Source organism: Bidens hawaiensis, unplaced genomic scaffold (assembly GCF_021521415.1).
Source record: "Bidens hawaiensis isolate Kalapana, Puna unplaced genomic scaffold, B.hawaiensis_p1.1 tig00010474_1, whole genome shotgun sequence".
Taxonomy (NCBI): Eukaryota; Viridiplantae; Streptophyta; class Magnoliopsida; order Asterales; family Asteraceae; genus Bidens; species Bidens hawaiensis.
The window spans coordinates 137,830-160,062 of record NW_027491801.1 but is presented as its reverse complement, the minus strand read 5'-3'; the positions used below and the strand labels follow the sequence as shown (position 1 = coordinate 160,062).

At 35.9% G+C, this 22,233-nt stretch overlaps 1 protein-coding gene and 1 pseudogene across 1 annotated transcript; one reads left to right on the top strand and one right to left on the bottom strand.

Annotated features, from left to right (window-relative positions):
* Positions 1 to 12,436: 12,436 nt before the first annotated feature.
* Positions 12,437 to 12,943, bottom strand: LOC143535472 (uncharacterized). Its single transcript, XM_077029710.1, has one exon. The coding sequence runs from the start codon at positions 12,941 to 12,943 to the stop codon at positions 12,437 to 12,439; it is 507 nt and encodes a 168-aa protein (XP_076885825.1).
* A 1,826-nt stretch (positions 12,944 to 14,769) lies between these two features.
* Positions 14,770 to 21,982, top strand: LOC143535471 (beta-glucosidase 24-like; annotated as a pseudogene).
* The last annotated feature ends 251 nt before the right edge of the window (positions 21,983 to 22,233 follow it).

The following is a 22,233-nucleotide window of genomic DNA, read 5'->3' as shown; positions in this document are numbered from 1 at the left end:
ACGTTTTGGTGCCATTCTACACAACATCAAGAAAATATATATAATTAATACAAGTTCCAATCATAAAACACAACAAACATTCCATTCATTAATAAACATTAGTACATTTTACATCCATGTCAGTTCACATACGTTTCCTGTCATCATTACATAAGTTAAGTTTTCCTACATAGGGCCTATGTCGGCATCATCTCGACATAACCCACAATGGGTCAGTGCTTGAATGATACCCAAAAGTATCTATAACGATATACCCCAAAAGAGACCCCCTAAGGGCCAGTGGTTGTATTATAACTACCCAAGATTCACTCTATGTTAGCATCACCACTAACTGCTTACACAGAGTATCAAAAAGCGGTCCCTGTCTACTCCCATCCTAACACAACTAAACACGGTGGTATACCAAACCCACCAACACCGCCACCAACACCACCATCACAGCCAGCATAACCCGGATCCGCGTCTCCATCCGGCCGATCATCCACTGGGAGTATGAGCACTCCCTCTTCAGCTGCGAAATCGCATACTGGTGGTCCAGTATGCAGTCCCCTAGGTACATCCGCCTCTGTACCCCCACCGTCAAGGCGGCGGAGTGCTCATTCACCTGTTCGGTGAGCACTCCTAGCCACGCCGCCGCGTCCCTCTCCTGCCTAGGGAGACCCCACACAGGTGGAGTCACAGGCTCGGGCTGGGAGCGGGAGGACTCGCCCCTGCGGGTAGCAGGTCTGGGTGGGGGCGAGGTAGGTGGGACCTGCGGAACACTGATCCGCGCCGTGAGGCGGGGTCCGAATCCGGGAGGGATAGGGACGGCCTATGGTGCGGGTGGGGTAGGAGATCTAGCAATCCTGGCAGGGGAGGACTGGCTAGAGCTCCTAACACTAGCCTCGCTAGGCTCAGAGCTGGATGATACGGGGAGGCTCCCAGAGTTCCCGGAGCTGACTTCCTCCGGGTCCTCCTCCATCGATACACTAGGTGTTCTTGACATTCTAACATGCACACAAGTTAACAAACATATAGTTCTTTCCATAGTGTAAATCGTAATCAAATTAATATACACTTACTTATACAACTTGACCACACACAATATTATCATATATTTGCACATATGTTGCCAATTTTACCTATTAAAGTCCCCCGTGACTTCCCCTGAATTCCCTCGTGCGGACAAGTCTGTTATTATGTTCCGGACCATAATAACTCACTTGTCCATCCAAGTTCATCCAGACCTCGTCACAATAAATTATTAGTTGATATTCAGATCCTATAACACTTGAGCTACTGGTTATATTTTAGGTATCTTTTAAAGACATCCTAATTCTTTATAACCAATGGCTCTGATACCAAGTTCTGTAACACCCCGTAACCGCAGCGGAAACGTACACGGGATGCAACAGACACATCTGATATCAACAGCATTGCTTATAAAGAAAACACCACTACAATAATTTAAACGTATTACATTGTTCTGAGTTTCGTTACCGACTAGGCGTTATCACATAAGTTTTACCAATAGTACGTTAACATGTTTAAAACAAAATATAGACCCCTAAGCTTCCACAAAATAGCACACATCATCAAGCACGTATCACTCATTCCAATTTGGGTGTACCTAGAAAGCATGTAAAGAAAACGGGTCAACTACGAATAGTTGGTGAGTTTCACTAATTTAAATAAACCATGACAAATCATTTTAATAATCATAAATTAATGATGTAATTATGCTGAGCCTACAAGTGAAACTCTGTTAACCCAGAAACACATTTAATAACCTCTGGGGACACTGTTAACCCAGAAACACGTTTAATAACCTCTAGGGACACTGTTAACCCAGAAATACATTTAATAGCCTCTGGGGACACTGTTAACCCAGAAATACATTTAATAACCTCTGGGGACACTGTTAACCCAGAACACTGTTTCGGGCCTTACAATATTAGCAACTCAGACAATTACCATCTTAATACCTTACCGTACGATTCCCGTACAATAAACATTATATAAATACATTCATTTCCATGCGATCGGCATGTACTTAAACACTTTGATAAAAAACATGCTTTCCGCCCCGGGAAAATATTTAAAACAGTTCAATAAAAAAGGGCTCGTGAAACTCACATTTTTTGTGAGCAAGATGTAATACTGTGAACAGCTACCGGCCCGGATCTGTAATACGATCCCTAAGTCGTTACTACGCAATTTCTATTAATATAACTTAAATTCGTGTTAACCGGTACGTCTGGGGACACTGTTAACCCAGTACCGTACACGATCCGGGGACAATGTTAACCCCGAAACACTTCTCAGGACTTAGATTGTGATATCACTTAGAGTTCTCTAGTCAAAATTACCATTAGTTTGTTTTCTCGTTTTGCGTGCCTAGCACGGTTAACCGTCTTTATGTTTTCAAAAAATGAGTTTGGTCACATACGACCCGAAAATAGTTGTTACTGATATTTTAATTAAAGTGGTGAAATTAGAGCTCGGTTTAGACACCCCGTTTGGCCGCGGGGCCCGTTTCCGTCTTTAGTATACCGGAAACTGCTAAATCGGGTAAAATTACCCAAATCATCCGAATTACTTTCGGATGATTTATTTTTACTTGATTAACTTAGTTTCATGAAAATAGTTCATTTTTAGGGTTTTTATACACCAGTCAGCTCGCTTAGGCGAACTTTGCCGGTTTACACGTTTTAAGCTTTAAAAGTTTGTTTTTAAGTTCCATTTAGCACAAATAATTATCCGTTTAGTCTCGGATCTTGAAATTTTGCACAAATAAGTTTTTGACAGTAAGGAATTTTATAAAAATATTTCCAGAATTAATTTTTATATTTAACATTTATTTATCTATTTTTAAACGTCATTTAAACACCAAATATGTCGAAAATACCAAACGACCTTAGAAAAATCCCAAATTTTTCTGGGATGACTCTTGCCATCCACATAGTTCCCAGTAATTTTTACAGAACCAAAAACTCATTTTTTATGCCATTTTCACCAAAACCGAGCTAGAAAACCCTAGATCTCATTTTACCGAAAAGCCTACTTAGACTTCTCCAATGGACCTGAAATTTTGTGTGACTTTTATATGTTATAAAAAGCTTATCTGAATTTTTCCAGAATTTTTCATGATGTTTAGCTATTTTTCACCATTTTTAGCCAAAACCGAGCATTAAATTCACCAAATATTCATCATTTATCCAAAAATTACCAAAATTTCACAGATCTCATATTTTCATGTGTAGATCATCTCTGTGAAATGTCATGACTCAACTCTAAGTCTACCACAATCTGTCCAAATCTTACAAATCATACGAAAAACCGAACTACCTTGTGTTTCTAGCTTTAGATCGCAAAGATCTTGCTTTCTAGTCTTTGCTAGCAACTAGATACAACACCTACAAGCACAACAACACCACACCAAGCAATTTATACCCACAATCAAGCCATTTCTTTCATGGTTTCGGTTAAGACATCAAAACTAAGATTTTAACCGTAAAAATTCGTTTTTGACTCTTTTAACTCCTTTCTTGGACCAAGATCCCTTGTATAACTTGTATACATCACTTGATCATGCAAGAATCGGTTTCATCTCGGGTTTTCACCCATTTTTCACTTGAAACTTCATTCTCTTGCAAACAACTTAAGATCATGGAATCAAAACTATGAATCAACCATTATAACCATGTTTTTACCTTATGATTCTTGTTAAAAATCAAGGATTTGGATGAATGTTGATGAGTGTTGAGAGGATTGTGGAGTTGGGGTGTTAGAAAAAAGAAAATGAAATGTGTGTGTGTGTACTAATGGACCGATCGATCCATGTAAGGTGTGGGGTGGGGCCCACATCTTCAACCTTGGCCACACATTTGGATTGTGTAATCCGGATAATGTTGTGGATAATCTGGTTTAGTTCGTTTTTCGGTTAAACGTTTAATTCCGCTCAAAACGAGGCCAAAACGGTCGTTTTTCGGCTTAAAATTTAAATTTATATAAAACCGATTTAAAAACTTTAAAAACTTAAACCATGACATTTATTGACTTAACACATCATATTGTCGGTAATTGTGCATCTTTTTCGGCTTGATCGATCGTCTCTTGCTTGGTTTGATGTTAAAGGTTTCGTTTATCGTACCGACGTACTAATAAATCGAAATCCTTTTTCTGTGCTATAATTCACTTATCCCGAATCTTTAATACTTTGTACACATCACTAAACATTATATATTTCGTCTATAATGTAATCCCCGATTCGTTCGGGTTTCAATAACCGTTCATCGATTAATCGTAATTTCAATACGACTAGCTGTATATTCGAGTATAATTCGTACTGTGAATCTTATATACTCGTATAAACACATTATAATTCATATATTCAGTATTAAATAACACGTAAATAGTATATTCCGGCTAGGGTATACCTGAATTTGCCGGAATCGTTACATGGAGTCTCCACCGGCCCAGGTGCATCGGAGAAGCAGCCCAGGGAGTTCAGCACAGGCCGAGAGACAGCAGCTACCGAGTGAGATGCCGAGAGTCTACAAGCCCAAAGTACCATACCCCGGAAGACTCCGCCGAGACAGAGATGAGGAGCAGAGTTCCAAATTTCTTAATCTTTTGAAGCAGCTTCACCTTAACATTCCTTTCCTTGAAGCACTGACTCAGATGCCTAAACACGCGAAATTCCTCAAGGATATTCTTTTGAATAAGGAAAATCTTGCTGAGGTCGCTTCCATCCCATTGAGTGCTAGCTGTTCTGCTGTCTTACAGCGAAAATTACCGAAAAAGATGGCCGATCCAGGGAGTTTCACGATTCCCTGCATCTTGAGTGATGATACGGTTATTCATGCGATGGCCGATCTCGGTGCCAGCATTAATCTCATGCCGTATTCTGTGTATCGCAAGCTGGGACTAGGCGAACCGAGGCCTACCAGGATAAGTATCCAGCTTGATGATCGTTCTGTGAAATACCCTCGAGGGGTGGTCGAGAACATGCTGGTTCGTGTTGACAAGTTCATCTTCCCGGTGGACTTTGTCATTTTGGACATGAACGATGATGATAGCGTATCGCTTATTTTAGGCCGACCATTCCTTGCCACTGCACAGGCGTTGATCGACGTCTGCGAGGGTAAGTTGATTTTGAGAGTTGGGGATGAGAACGTCACCTTTGACGTTCGACAGTCACTGAAACACCCCAAGTCTGCTGATGACTCCCTGTACTTTATTGATACCAACATGGAGCATGTTGGTGAGTTTTTCAGCGAGATCTGTGGAGGATCTTCCTCCAACACTCAGATTCTCGATAGGGACATTCCAGAGATTGAGATGGTTGTCATGACCGACCAGTCAACGGAAGATGACGCCGAGTCACATCACCCTGAGTCTGAAGTGTCTGCTGAGATCGTACGTGACGATCCGATGGACCGACCTTCTGTCGAGAGCCCCCTCCTTCCTTAGAGCTTAAGGATTTACCTGCCCATCTGGAGTACGCGTTTTTGGACGAGGAGAGGAAGTTACCGGTTATTATCGCATCTGCTTTGACGGAGGTCGAGAGAGAGAGATTGTTGAGGGTGCTTCGAGAGCACAAGGAGGCCATTGCATGGAAGATTATCGACATCAAGGGTATCAACCCTTCGTTTTGCACGCATAAAATCCTCATGGAGGATAATTATAGGACTGTCGTTCAGCCGCAGCGGCGGCTTAATCCGAAGATGCAAGAGGTCGTGAAGAAGGAGATCATCAAACTCCTTGATGCGGGGATCATTTTCCCCATTTCCGATAGTTCGTGGGTTAGTCCAGTCCAAGTGGTTCCTAAAAAGGGTGGCATGACTGTCGTCACCAATGAGAGGAACGAGCTCATTCCTACTAGGACTGTGACCGGTTGGAGAGTCTGCATCGATTACCGCAGACTGAATGATGCCACGAGGAAAGACCACTTTCCTCTACCCTTCATTGATCAGATGTTGGAGCGTTTGGCAGGTCAGCAGTACTACTGCTTCTTAGATGGTTTCTCCGGGTACTTTCAGATTTCTGTTGCTCCCGATGACCAGGAGAAAACCACGTTTACCTGCCCGTACGGTACGTTTGCCTATCGACGTATGCCGTTCGGACTGTGTAACTCTCCAACCACATTTCAGAGGTGCATGGTGGCTATATTTCATGACATGATCGAGGAATCCATGGAGGTGTTCATGGATGATTTTTCTGTTTTTGGGAGTTCTTTCGATCAGTGTCTCTCCAACCTTGAGAGGATGTTGGCCCGATGCGTTGACACCAACCTAGTTCTTAACTGGGAGAAGTGTCACTTCATGGTAAGCGAGGGCATCGTTTTGGGGCATCGTATTTCAAGTGCGGGGATAGAGGTCGACCGAGCGAAGGTCGATACCATCTCTAATCTTCCCCCGCCCACTTCCGTGAGATCCATCCGGAGTTTTCTGGGTCATGCCGGGTTCTATCGCCGGTTCATTAAAGACTTTTCTAAGATTGCGAGACCCATGACCAAACTCTTGGAGAAGGATGCCCCATTCGTGTTTTCTGAGCAGTGTATCGAGGCGTTTGATCTTTTAAAAGACAAACTCGTTAACGCCCCAATCATGATTGCTCCCGACTGGTCGCTTCCCTTTGAGTTGATGTGTGATGCCAGTGATTTCGCAGTCGGAGAGGTTCTTGGACAGCGGAAGGATAAACACTTCCATCCGATTTACTATGCGAGCCGGACCCTGAATGGTGCACAGGAGAGTTACACCACCACCGAAAAAGAGCTTTTAGCTGTGGTGTTTGCATTTGACAAATTCAGGTCCTATCTTGTTCTGTCCAAGACAATTGTGTACACGGATCATTCTGCCATTCGTTATCTCTTTAGCAAACAGGATGCTAAACCACGCCTTATCCGATGGATCCTGTTGCTTCAAGAGTTTGATATTGAAATCCGTGATAAGAAGGGGGCCGAGAATGTGGCGGCCGATCATCTTTCGCGTCTTGAGGGAGCTGAGTTAGGAGAGCTGGGGGTCAGGATTAATGACCACTTTCCGACAGAGAGTCTTATGTTTGTTTCGGCTCAGGATGAGGGTTTCCCATGGTTCGCCGACTTTGCGAACTATCTTGCTGACAGGTACTACCCGAAGATGTCTTACCAGCAAAAGAAGAAATTCTTTGCTGATGTCAAGTTTTACCTGTGGGACGACCCGTATCTTTTTCATATAGGTGCTGACCAGTTGATCAGGAGGTGTGTTGACGTTAAGGAGGGATGGCGGATTCTGAGCCATTGCCATGTTGGACCGACAGGAGGTCACCACGGTGCTAGTTTGACGGCGAAGAAGGTGTTTGATTGTGGTTTTTATTGGCCTTCGATTTTTAAAGATGCGCACGCGTTTGTGAGGAGTTGTGATCGTTGCCAGCGGGTCGGCAACATTTCTTCGCGAAATGAAATGCCCCAGAATGCTATATAGGTTTGTGAGGTTTTTGATGTTTGGAGCATTAATTTCATGGGACCGTTTCCATCTTCGCGTGGGAACAAGTATATACTCGTGGCGGTTGATTATGTCTCGAAGTGGGTTGAGGCCAAGGCCCTACCCACGAATGATGCCCGAGTTGTACTCCGTTTTCTCAAGAGCCTTTTTGCTCGTTTTGGTGTCCCGAAGGCGTTGATCAGTGATAGAGGAACTCACTTCTGCAATACGCAGATGGAGAAGGCGTTGCGTCGCTATGGGGTCACCCATCGGCTTGCAACCGCCTACCACCCACAGACTAGTGGGCAGGTAGAAGTGAGTAACCGGGGGATCAAACGTATTCTTGAGAAAACGGTTGGTTCGAATCGTCGGGATTGGTCCGACAAGTTGGATGACGCGTTGTGGGCCTTCCGTACAGCCTACAAGACTCCGACCGGTTCCACACCGTTTCGGATGATTTATGGGAAATCCTGCCACCTGCCTGTCGAGTTGGAGCACCGTGCTTCTTGGGCCTTACAGAGGGTCAACTTTGATATGTCTGCCGCAGAGAGCACTCGTTTCCACCAGTTGCACGAGTTAGAGGAGCTGAGAGATCACGCTTACGCGTAGTCATTTTGGTATAAGGAGCGGACGAAGGAACTGCACGATAGGAAGTTGAAGGGTAGCAAGCAGTTCAAGTGTGGGGATTTGGTTTTATTGTATAACTCCCGGTTGAGGTTATTCCCGGGAAAGTTGAGATCCCAATGGTCGGGACCGTTCACGGTCACTGAGGTCTTCCCGTACGGCACTGTTGAAATAGAGGATAAAGGTGGGAAGTTTAAGGTGAACGGTCATAGATTGAAGCAGTACATAGGAGAGCCGGTGACTGATCAGACGGTCGAGGTATTCTACCTTGACGCGCTCTCCGTGACCTAGACGCGATGGATGCACACTCGGGAGACTGCCCGAGTTGTAGAGTTTGTATGTATGTATTTGTGTGATGCTATCTGTTTTCTTTGTTTATTTTCTATTTCAGGTTGTTCCAAGATGAAACCCCTCGTACTAAATCTCCATTCGAGTCGGTCGATTTAAGGAGTATCCTATTTATATAAAAAAAATGTTTATTTCTTTATGTTTTTGTTTTCCGTATTGTACGCCGCTACATGCGAGCGAGTTTGAGTTTTGCAGGTTACATTAGGCGCATAGTAGCTATGGTGGTGTTTTGGAACAGGTTCTCCCGAGGTTGCGGCCGCGAATGAAATGCTATACGGTCGTTTGGACACTACTCAGCTATTGAAGATTCTGCACACAAACCAGGGGAGTAACCCGTTCTTTGTTTTTACTCTTGTATATTATCTTTTTATTTTATGTTTTTATTTTTATTTTATTTCTTTTCCTTATCCTCATCGAGGACGATTTCGTTCTAAGTGTGGGGATGGGGTTTATTTTACTTAGTTGTAGAAAAATTTTTGAAAAAAAATAAAATAAAATAAAAATAATAATAATAATAATAATAATAATTTTTGAAAAATTGTCCCTTGAAATATGTTTTCTCTACGTTAAACAGGAAATGATATTATTACCGAGTAGTGTTTGTTTCATGATCTCTTGGTGTCTTTTAATATATATATATAATAAATAAGAACAGTGCACATTAGACCCGCACGTAATGTATGGTAACCAAACGGTTTAGACTCAGTAATCGTGTGTCGGTAGGCTCAGCCTTTGAGAATGAAAGGGCGGTTTGGTTGTTGACCTAATTGAACCTCTTAAATGGCCTGACTTTAGTGGGAAACATCTTAGGGGTTTTGTTTGTTTAACCAAGCTCTGGACAGGACTGGAATGAAAAGCCGGGTCATACTCAAGCCTCGAGTCACATGATCGTCTGTATATTATGTGTATAATCTTTTGTATATGTGTCTATTCCTGTGAAGCTCCGTACTTTGTTGCGCGGTGGCGCAGACCTGAACGTTGATGCTAGCAGAAGACAGTTTTGCTCGGCCCTCTATTGCGCGGTGGCGCAGATCTGAGCCTTGATGCATTTCTGTAGTTTCGTCCAACATGGTATAAAAAAAAGTGCAAAAAAGTCAAAGGCAGAAAAAAATTATTTTAAATCAAAACCACCATGAAGGAAACTATTGTCGGTCGATCTTAACCAAGCTAGAGTTTATAGGATTGTATATGAGTCAAAATGTTTTAATCATGTGGCAATAGGTTTAAGTCAAGTTGGGGTGGCTTGGCCCGGTAAAACCATAATGGAATTAGTGAAGTGGCAGCAGGGCTTTTGGGTGTGGGTTCCACTTAGTCATACAAATTAATAGAATTGTCACGCCTTATTTGCCTCGGTAAGTATTAGGGGCATGGGTTTAAAGTGGACAGAAATACCGGCAATCGACCTGATCTGGTTTATTAGGTGAAAGTTGGAAGGGGTAATGGGTCACTTGTTATAATACTTTAAAAAGAAAAAAAAATATTAATAATAATAGTAAATAAATAAAACCAAGAGTTGTCGGTTGAACTCGGGTATGATCCTGTATAGTATTCTTTTTCAGGGACGAAAAAGTCTTAAGTGTGGGGATATTTGATGTGTTGTAAAACACTCGTATTTTCTTCACGTTTTATCTACGTATTATATTATATTTTATATGTTTTAACTCGTTTTAGATAGGTTTTACATACATGTATTAATCTTGTAGGTTTTGGGTAAAAGAAAGGAAGAAACCGGGACTTTTCGAGCATTCTACGAGCATTTTACGCATACGTTTTCAAGTAAACAACTCAAGGCCCGACCCGTATGCATCATGGAGGCCCAAGACCATATTATATTATATTATATAAAAAAAATAAAAACCCTAAGCTGCTACAGGGGTTCCAATCCCAGCAGGAGGAAGAAGAAAAAAAGAGAAAAAGTTTTTTGGAGCTAGGGTTTGATCGTGTAGCGGCTAGGGAAGGAAGAAGACACAAGAACCAAGCCTCGGGAAGGTTCGACATCAGTCTACACAGCAAGGAACGGCCGTGAATTCATCATATATCCTTCATCTTTTCATATTGTTCATTACTTTGATTATCTTGTTCAATTGTTTACTAGTTTTTGCAATTGATTGAGCAATTGAATTGTTTATGAGTATTGTTAATTGTTGAATGATATTTGAGATGATTAGTAGGAGTTTTATGATGTTTTATTTGATCATTAGCTGCTGTCCAAAAACTATGTTCGGCTAAACTTGTTAGTTCTACCTAGGGAAGATGAAAATTGTTGAGTTTTGATGAGTTTAATGGATTGTTTGATGGATGGAATTGAATTGCTATTGTAAAGTTTGATTTGGACTTGAAATAGGTTATGTTTAGTGGCTGGAAATTTTGGTTATTCATTGCTTGAACCTCGTGTGTCGGTTAATTAGTTGTGTGTTGATTGATTGGTGCATTGTTTGATTCTAGACTTTGTGTTTAGGGGTTGTTTGCGGTAGGAACAACCGTAGGGTTTTGTTGCGTGAATTTGTGATTAAAGTACAGCGGTTAAACATCTTTCTTGAGACCGAGAGGTGATAGGAAGTAGGGTCGTCTCATTGCCTTTGCATGCTAGAATAGGGATTGCGCGAGAGCGAGTTCATTTCTTGTCAGGTTTAGAAAATTTGAGCGACTAATTGATCTATTTTGGTTTAAGTTGAATTGTTCCTCTATCCTTGGTTGTGTAGTATTCATTACCATTAGGGTAGAGTGTTGGTGAGACCGAGAGGTGATCCTTCATTAGAACACGTTAGCAATTATTTCCCGGTTTGGTCGTTTTAGGCGATTTTGAGTAGTTTAGGCTTGTTGAGTGAGACCGAGAGGTAATCCAGTGAGCCCGAGCGATCCTTAGTCATGTCATCTTTAGGGACCGGTGTCTTGAAGTCATCCAATCCATTAGCTTGTTAGGCCTACAATTTGATTCAGACTAGGTAGACGTTTTTCTCCATCCGAAGTCAACTCAGTTAGTTTTCCGTTAAGTTGTCTATTTTAGGTAACTTTTGTCAGTCAGTCTTGTTAGTTCAGTTAAGTAATTAAAAATCAAAAATCAATTAAATATTATTCTAAGGTAGGTCTTGTCTAGGGTTTGTGATCGTTGGCGTCTTACGTGTCCACGTGTTCGATACTCGGACTTCCTAAGTCTATACTACTTGCGATCGGTACACTTGTCGGTTGTGTGTGGTTTTAGGATTTTCGTTTTAATATTAAAGCTTAGTTGTGAGTGTCATATTTATAGAGTTATTAGACACACATTAATGATGGTGACGAAGAGTGTTGATGGCGGCGGCGAGCGGAGGTGTGCTGATGTCGGTGAGGGGTGGTGGAGATAGATTGAGGGAGAGGGACGGACAGATTAGTGTAATTTTGATTTTGGGCTTCTGAAAATCAATGGTTAGAAGTGTCGCATACGTAATGTACGATAAAGAATTATTGTATTGGATCCTTTATCTACATATATCTATACACACACACACACATACTAGTTTGTGTCCCGTGTATTACATGGGAAATTGATAAAAATTATAAACTTTAAACATTAACCAAAATACAATTAACAATACAATTATCATATATTGTTAATACAACTACAAATTATATTAAAATTACAGAAATTACAAATCAAGCATTACACAAAAAATTTACAAATAAGCAAAAATTTCCTTGTACACTACATTTGTGGTTGTATTAGCCAACATACCTTGTTTATCAAGAATCAAAATCTTTAGTCCATGTCTGCTTGTAACTCTTGATAAAGCCACATATAGCTGTCCGTGTGAGAACACGGGTTCTTTCAAATACAACCCAACCCTAGACAATGATTGACCTTGGCTTTTGTTTATGGTCATCGCGAAACATACTGCAAGGGGAAACTGTCGTCTTTGAAATTTAAATGCTATTTTGTTGTCTGTTGGAGTCAGTGGTGTTCTATGAATCAAAACTGTATGTCCAATATTAGTTCCAAAAATAATTTTTGCTTCAACTATACGAGTACCTAAAGATATAATTTATAGTCTAGTACCGTTACATAACCCTTCTTTCTGGTTAAGATTTCTAAGGAGCATAACAGGAACCCCAACTTTTAGTATAAGCTTGTGGTTTGGTAGTCCGGATATTCTTAGACCATTAAGCAATTCAGGGGAGTATAAAGCCGCATCAACATTGCCACTAATATAGTCTGACTTACAAATGGAATCTGAACTTAAGTACTCGACTTCATCACTTGGAAAAAATTTGAGCAAACTATCATTAATCTCATCGACGATTTCGTTTGTTGGTGCAAGTATGGCTTTGTCTTGAAAATAATGTTGGTTCTCGTAACTCTGTAGAATACCAGGATATACAACATCAAAAAGTTTTGATATAGGATCAACTGAATCTTTTATTAGTAAATCGTCAGGTATATTTATCGTTACAACACCATCATTAGAACCGCCAACATTACCTTCACATATATCTAAAAGCCATTTCGCAAATAATTTGGTTTCTTCAACATCAGATGATGGTCTACCCATAGTTAACCTTAGGGTTTTTTGTTAATCTCAAGACATTGCATTTACTCCAAATGTACGAAGAACATAAAGAGGCATTTACTATGTCTTGTCTAGTGCCCTTTTGAACTACAGGTAGGATTTGTCGAAAGCCTCCTCCAAATACAACAACTTTGCCTCCAAATAGCAAATTAGAAGATAAAACATCTTTTAAAGACCTATCAAGAGCTTGAAAGCCATGTTTGTGAGCCATTGGAGCTTCGTCCCAAATTATTAATTTGGTTTTTTCTAATAATTGTGCGTTGTCTGTCCCTGGATCCATGTAGCAAGTAGAATCCTCATTTAAATTTATCGGAATATGAAACCTGGAATGTGATGTTCGACCCATAAATAAATATTTTATTATTGAAATAGTTTAAATCAGTTCAGGTAATGCTGAAAAGGTAAATATGGTTTCAGGCATTGGGTATAGGATTTGATATTTGTTTGGTGCAAAGTATTGAAATACACAAATTTTTAACTTTAAAGCTTGGTTATACATAAAAATATAGGTTTCCATATTTTCAATTATGTTATCAATAGTTTAAAAAACTAAAAACCAAAATTATAGGTTTCCATATCTTCAATCAATTAAAAAAAATCAAAATTTAATACTTGATATGAATAGTTTAAAACTAATAATGACAGCCTTCCAGATTTTTAGCTAACTTATAATGGTTTCCAAATTTATCTTCTTTAGGTAAAACTAATAATTATTTTAATGTTTAAAATATTTAACATTAAGAAAATTTATGCTATATTTATAAATGTTATAAATATAGAAATATGCATTAATCAATAGATAATTTGTCACAAATATGTAACTGATGAAAAATAAATTCCAATAATTTGTTACGAACTTCCCATTTTTTGACTCGAACCAAGTGTGCACGCATTGCTCTATGGGCATCACATCGGTTAAGGTAGTCAACGGCTTCATCATCCACACAAACATCAACCCTAAAAGACACATAATTTAAGATCTTTATAATATTCTACATGGATGTTAAATGCTAAAAGCGTGTGTTAAAAATACATACTTTCAGTTAGATTACTTTTCAAGAAATAAATTAATAAATCAATTCACCAAAATTTTAAATCAAGTTAGTATTTTTATTATAAAATTACTAACAATTAAATTAAATCCAGCATTATGGGATCAACCAATCATTTAACTAACTATTACTAAAGTGTAACCTTTATATCTTTCTTTCATAAAACAAAGTTACAAAGAGCCAAATAAAGTTCTAATCTATTCATAAATAAGCATGCGTAAGGTAAGGTAACGTAAAACGAACTGATCAAGTATTATTATAAGCTATTAAAACAGTTTCAATGGCTCAATTTTACCTCTTTAGAGTGTACGGCTATATGTTAAATTAGATTAGATTTGGTTCAATTTCAAAGATAAAATGCAACTTTTTAATGTTTACCATATGAACTCAAATTAGATAATTATTTAGATTTTAAACATCCATGATTTAATTAAAATCCTTAATAGCAAATTGGAATCAGTTTTGCTTTATACGTTATGTTAATGCTAATAAAAGGGTATTCAACTTTTTTCTAAATTAAAATCCTTAATTCCATGTTTGCCATGGAGTCAAAGAAACTACATTAGACTAAAACTAAAAACAGACGAACATGTTTGCAATGAACAAATAGCCTAGTTATTCAATAAAAGGGCATTCAACTTTACTAAATTAAACAGGTTTTGTAATGAACAAGGCAACCAAATCAAGTTAACTACTAACCATGATGTGCTGTAATTGGAGAACAAAGATTAACCTAAATCAGCCGCGGGCGTGGAGATGGATGGTATCACACGTGTAATTAGAGAAAGAAGGAGGAAAATAGCAATCAAGTTCTGCAACAATGACGACCTAGGGCTAGTAATAGGTGAGGTGTTGATCCAGATCCGCAGTGGCGGTGGGAATTAAGATGAACAGATTTCAGATCTAAGCAAGACATAACCACATATGAAGAATGATAGCGGCAGTCTGCCCTGTAAACGTAGTGAGAGAGAGAGAGATAATTGATTAGAAGACTTTGTTTTGAAAAAAAAAATGTATTTAAGTTTGGTATTAACCATTCTCTAACGTATGACAACATATATGCTTATCTATCTATAGCAACTCAAACTTGGCATTGTTCTTTGGACTCTGTAAATAAGAGAGCACACGGGCAAGTGTTGGTGTATAAGTTCTAAGCATAGTCAGGTTGATATCAAGGTCGTCGCCAAGAAATAGTTAAAATCTTTTGGGTTGAATGCGATAAAAAAATTTGAACTTTTAAGTTGTGTTTTTCTTAAACAGGTTTAATTTATTGGGTTGTGCAACAATTTTTATAAAGATGCTGCTAAACATACCTCCCTCTCCTCTATTTTTACTAAGTGTACCCCCCTCCTTTAACTTTCACATTAATAAAATTTAAACCTTTTTGTTCTACTTTTTATCATTTTATTATCTTTTACTATAATTAGTTTAAAAAATTCAACTTGTTTTGAATTTTTTTTTCTTTTTATATGTGGAGAAAGACATATGATAAGTAAAAAAATATAATACGTTTTGTATCATTTATTTAAAGGCGTTATATCTTTATTCTTTAAATATAATTTATAAAAAATGAAGAAACTAACAAGAAAACCATATATTCTATTCTTTTTGTTATGTTTTGTTAATCCTTTTAAAAAATTTTTAAACCTAAACGACCAAGATAGCTAAAATGTTAAGTCTACGAAAAAGCTATTTTCTTTTTCTAAATTTTTTATGAAAAGATGATGAAACTAAATAAACTATAAAAGTCTTTTTTTTCTTTCTAAATATTATTATCTAATGATGTTTAATAGAATATAAACTTTTTAATAGCCTTATAAAATTAGTTTAAAGAAAATTGTTTGTTCTCCTTAACCATTATTTGGATTTCAGATTGAAGGTGGGTGGAGAGCACATGGTAAAGGATTAAGTATATGGGACTCTTTTAGCTTGAGATATCCTGGTCCCTCTCTATCTCTCACTCTTCAATTTTTTGGTAATCCTTCTCCAATCTAATGGTATAATTTTGATGATCAGACAAGACGGGAGGTGCAAATGGATGCCATAGTGTTGAAAGTTATTCAAGAATCAAGGTAACAGAATATTTTTTTGTAAACATGCTCCAAGATGCAAATAGATACATTGGTTTTGATGGTTGTTACCCGATCCATATAATCCAAGGGATCAAATCAAACATTTTGATAATAAATTTTTTTTAAAATGGCTGAAACGACTAATCTCAAATATGAAAATTAAAACATATATAAGTATTTATTTTTCGTATTTTGAATCGTACAGTTGGATTACATGTACTTTTGTGGCTTGGATTATGCTCTATTCTGATGCTCGTTTTTTGTAACTAAAGGTTAAAAAATTCTAACAAGTATTATAGTTTAATTTGCGTATTCATTTGTTCATAACTTTGTGCCATCTGTATAAGTTGTTAGGAGGATGTTCAACTGCTAAAGATAATGGGTGTAAATGCATACCGGTTCTCTATTTCATGGTCGAGAATATTACCAGGTGAGGTGACAGGCTACGATAGTTCCAAACTAAAACATAGACTAAGGAAAATGATTTAAGCCTCATCATAGTAAGTTTTGTAAAAAAAAAAAAAACACAAAAAAAAGTAACTAAAAAATTATGAAAATATCTTCTACTCTATATCTTTTGGTAAAATTTAGAAAGGGAATTGAATGTCTAAAAAGCATTATATATATATATGAAATGGATCTTGCGAGAAGTGATATTATAGCGAGAAGTGCGAAAAGTTGATCTGAACCATTAATTCTATGTAATCAATGGTATTCAATGGATATGGTGTTTTTTGTTTTTTTAATTATTAAGAGTATATTATAACATTAATTTAAGTAGAAAAGGGTATAGTTGTTTTTTGGGTATACATAAGAATTCATTTGTTTAGCTCTTCTATGCCTAAATCATAGCTCATCTCCTACAATATGGTCTACACTACACACTAAACCTTAAATACACATGAAACCTTTAATAAAAATACTGGAATATTTTTTTTTTTTGGCATAAAAAATACATAGCTCATCTCCTACAATGCGTGTACATTATATTTGTTATGCTACACAACATTTGAAAGTGTGCCTCCATAATATTTGTTATGTCTACACAACATTTGAAAGTATATATACACTATATTAGTTTCACCTACATTACATTAGATATGTCTACACAACATTAGTTATGACTACACAACATTTGAAAATGTACCTACACTGCATTAGTTATGACTACACAGGTACACAACATTCGAAAATATGCTTACACTACATTACGTAGCTATATCTACATTACATAACACCTACACAACATTAGTTAATTAAAATCGAGGAAAAAAAACTTTACATTGAGAACAAATAGAAAAATAATAATTAATTATGTTTTAGAATAAAATAATTTTAGATCAAATGCATAATAATAACAAGCTTTTCTTTTCTTTTTTTTTCTATCATTTTTATTTTTTATTTTACAATATAAAGTTTATATGAATACTATATTAAAAAAAACATAAAAAATTATATGTGCTACGGATTATTACACCTAAATACGTAAGATATGAATTATGTAAATATGTTAATCAAGTTGTTGCCTTTCTATTATTATTATTATTATTATTATTATTATTATATAAATCAGCCTTTTGTTTGATCAAATACACACGCACATCAGTGCTGAATTCTATGTAATAATAATAATAATTTTTTGTAACTACCATTAGTTAGTAATTTATCATTAACTAATCCATTAATGAGTATGAGTTATAAAACAAAACACTTTATATTTTACCAGTGTACCATCGTATTTAAATAATCAGAAATTAAAAAGAAATTATATGATTGGTTAGAATTACTTCTCGTACTTTTCGCAATAAGAAACACTTCTGAAATAAACCTAATCCTATATATATATATATATATATATATATATGGGATGGTTCAAGAGAAAATTGAGATTACTACAATAAATGCGAGAACTGAATATGGGGCACTAGTTTTATTTTAGGTTTTAAATTCTTAAAGATAAATGAAGAAAGTATTAATACATGCTCTCTCTTCAATTAATATAACTAATCAAATTATTATAATTGAAAAATAATAAGAATTTATTTATTTTTAAAACTTACTTTTTCTCTCTTGAATTTTTATCCTACACAAGTACAATTTATTCATATATTAAAATTTCTTTCTATCCAAAACCAATGTCTTCCAACTCAATATTTTAATATCCATCAATACATAGTTACATTGTGACGAATAGTATAAAAAATTATCTTACACGTGTTTGCATTAAATATCAACAAAAAAGTACACAACCTACGCAAAAAGATATAACATACACTTATTCTAAGAATATGAAAACATATAACCTACACACGAAAAACATATAATCAACACACAAAATTCAGCATCAATAAACTACACATGCACACGAAAACGTATAACATACACACGAAAAACATGTAACCTACACTCAAAAAATTTTTCCTACACAAAAACAATTTATTCATAGATTAAATTTTTTTTCTATCCAAAACCAATTTCTTCCAACTCAATATATCAATATCCATCAATACATAGGTACATGGTGATGAATAATACAAAAAACTATCTTACATATGTTAACATTAAATGCCAATAAAAAATATAAAACCTACACAAAAACATATAACATACACTTATTCTAAGAATAAGAAAACATATAATCTGCGCACGAAAAACATATAAACTACATACGTATAAGATATGTGTATCTTTGTGTAGTTTACATAATTGTTGATGTCGAATTACATATGTAAGTTGTATACTTTTTTGTATGTTATACGTTTTTATTGCTCAAAACAAGTGTAGGTTATATAATTTTGTTTAGGTTGTATATTTATTGCTTATATTTAATGGACACATTTGTATGATATTTTTTTATCATTATTTATCACATTAATTTTTTTAAGTATATCAATTGTAAAAAAATATTATGCTTTGATATTTATTGTTAAAAATTACGTGTTGATATATGCTAATAAATTAAGTGGAAATAAAATGTTTTTTTAATAAAAAGAAATAGTATTATATGAATAAATTGCATTTTTGTTGAATAAATGAAAAACGGGTAAATAAATTATATATAAAACTAAATTAGTGTTTTTATCTTTTTAATTATTATAGTTAAATTAGTTAGGTATATTAATTAGAGAGGGATTTATTATGGTTATATTAGTTGTAATTGAAGAGTGAGATGCATTTATTGTTGCATTACATTTTTTTTATTTATTTTTAAACATTTAAAAACTAAAATAAAACTAGTGACCAATATTCATTTATCGTAGTAATCTTATTTCTCTTTTGAACTTAAACATATATATATATATTAAGTGTTTTCTTTCCTACAAAGTGGTTCCTTTATATAACTGTATAGGTGGTAAAATAAGTATGGGTAAGAACATAGAAGAAATCAATCACTACAACAAGTTAATAGATGAGTTATTAGCCAATGATATCGAGCCATTTATCACCCTCTTTCATTGGGATACTCCAATTGCTTTGGAAGAAGAGTACAAGAGTTTTTTAAGTTCAAAAATAGTGTTAGTATATTTTGTTTTATGTTGTTTACTTTTTTATGTTTGCATGTGTGCATCTTACAACTTATTTGCTTGGTAAATTAACCATTAGGGATGATTTTGTTAATTATGTGGATGTTTGCTTTTGGGAGTTCGGAGACCGAGTGAAGAATTGGGTGACACTGAACGAGCCACACACATTCGTCTACACTGGCTATGTGCAAGGTATATTTGCATCCGAGCGAGGTGACAAAAGCCAAGAAGGCAACCCTCAAGTTGAACCATATATAGTAGCTTATAACTTACTGAACTCACATGCAGCAGCTTATAGATTATATCAAGAAAATTACAAGGTAATTAGCGTTTGTCAATTTAGCGACGATTTGTTTTGGAGATCTTGTAAAGAAGGACTTTTTTTTAGTTCAATTGTTAAATCGTTGACAAAAAACAATTTTATACAAATTTTTAAAGCTGTAGGGAAGTTCTGTCATTATAAATTCCGTCAGTAATCTGTCGTAAAATCAGATTAAGTATCTATTGTTTTATTTCTAATAGCTAGCTACCACGACCTTTAGCGATGATACTCCTTTGTTTTGTAGTGTTTTCATACCCGGTTAGTTTAAATGCCGATTAAATACTTACGCATTTGTATCAGCATTTGTATCAGTCTTTTCAAAAGGGCAAGATAGGCATATCGCTCAGCTGCAGCTATTTTCAACCTTATCGTGGTTCAAGCCATCAGCAAGATATCCAAGCTGTTGATCTTGCCTACGATTTTTACTTTGGATGGTGAGAATAATATTTTCATGTGTGCATATAACCATTATACGTTAAATTTATTTTACATACTAATATATATTGACACAAATTTTAGGTTTCTAGAGCCATTAACAAAAGGTAGATGGCCTAAGAACATGCAAATATTAGCTACCACCGCAACACCAGATTACCCGACTGGGCGTGTTTTACCCAAATTTTCAATCGAGCAACAAAAAAAGTTGATTGCTTCGTCTGATTTTTTGGGATTAAACTACTACTTTGCGAGTTTTGCTCAATATCAAGAACCCTTTAATGAAATTCCTCAAGGATATTCTACAGATTGTCATTTCAAGCAATCAGGTATCAATTGGAATTGTTTGGATTGTTTTCAAAATATTATTTTTTGTTTATTGATGTAAATGTGTTTTGTTTTCCAATGTATTAGTGCAAGACCCCAAGGGATGCTATGTTGGAGAGCCCGTAAGACTACTTTGACTGGAAATAGGAATCATTAACGCTATTACTTAACCGGTCATTTGCGATCACATTTTTGGTCATCACAAATAAATTTTGGGGAACCTCGGGATTTATGTCAATTTGAGACCGCAATTTAATTTTATTTTGATAAGCAATTTTCATTTTTTGCAACGTATTTGTGAATGCATATTACCTAAGTTTAATAAATTGCAACAATGTGTGTGTTTTTTTTTATTTTTCTTTTCATTTTTGCGACCAATTTGCAACAAACTTTTATGAATCAAAAGGTTTGCAACCATTGTGAGTTCGGTTGCATATTGATCGCTAATGCCTGTTTACTAATAGTGATATATACAGGAAATATATCATTATCTAGTGAGATAAATAAAGTGTAACTAGATATGGGTTATTTAGTGACAAGTTGCACTTTTCACAGTTGCAAATTCTCAAATAATAAGCTTTTATGTTGTTGCTAACCCAATTTGACAGTCATATGAAGGGTCGGAATTTTTTAATTGTCCTGAGCAATTTATGGAACTCTTGGTACTCATAAAAAATAAGTACAACATCACAAAAGATATTATCAATACCGAGAATGGTAAATTATTAAACTTTAAATCGTGTCTTGTATTCCTTCCTATCCATGTTATATAAGTCACATTTTATGTTGGTATTTTGTGGTAGGTTCTCCTGACAAGAATGATCCTGAAAAAACATACGAAGAAGCCCGCAATGATACATTTCGAACAAATGACATAATACATCATCTTAAAGCCATCAAGGTGGCAAGGCTGTAAGTTAGAGTCCAAATATTTGTATTAACTTATTTTCATTATTGTAGCATCATGGAAGGTGTTGATACTTATCTTGGTGTGCTATGTTACAGCAACAAAGTAAATGTGAAGGGATACTTTATTTGGTCATTCATGGATAGCTTTGAATGGATGTCTGGTTATAATATCCGGTTTGGTATGATCTATGTCGATTATGTAAAAGACTTACAAAGGTACCCAAAAAACTCGCCTGTTTGGTTTAGAAAGTTTCTTTGCGAGGAACAAAAAGGTATCTGTTGAGAAGAGTGAACAAGGAATTGAAGTTGACGATGCGCCAACTGTGACTGAACACGCAATTGAAGTGAGCCAGAAGATGAAGATGTGCTCTAAAACTTGAGAAAGTTGAAGTTAAAATACGTCAATCTCCTTAAATTGATGAAAGTATATATAATTTTGGGACAATTGCCTTAAGATTAAATAAAACCCCATGCAATGTGTCACTCAATAAATTTGTATTTTTATTAATGTTTGCGAACTATAGTCAATAAAGCTTTAATCCACTGTACTATTAAAACATTAAATCTTACCATAAATAATATGTATTTTCATAATTTCTTACTAAAAAAATAATTCAAAATTATGTTAAAT

What these genes read in the sequence shown, in the direction of transcription:
- LOC143535472 (XM_077029710.1), bottom strand. Translation starts at nt 12,943, where the DNA reads ATGGGTAGACCATCATCTGATGTTGAAGAAACCAAATTATTTGCGAAA.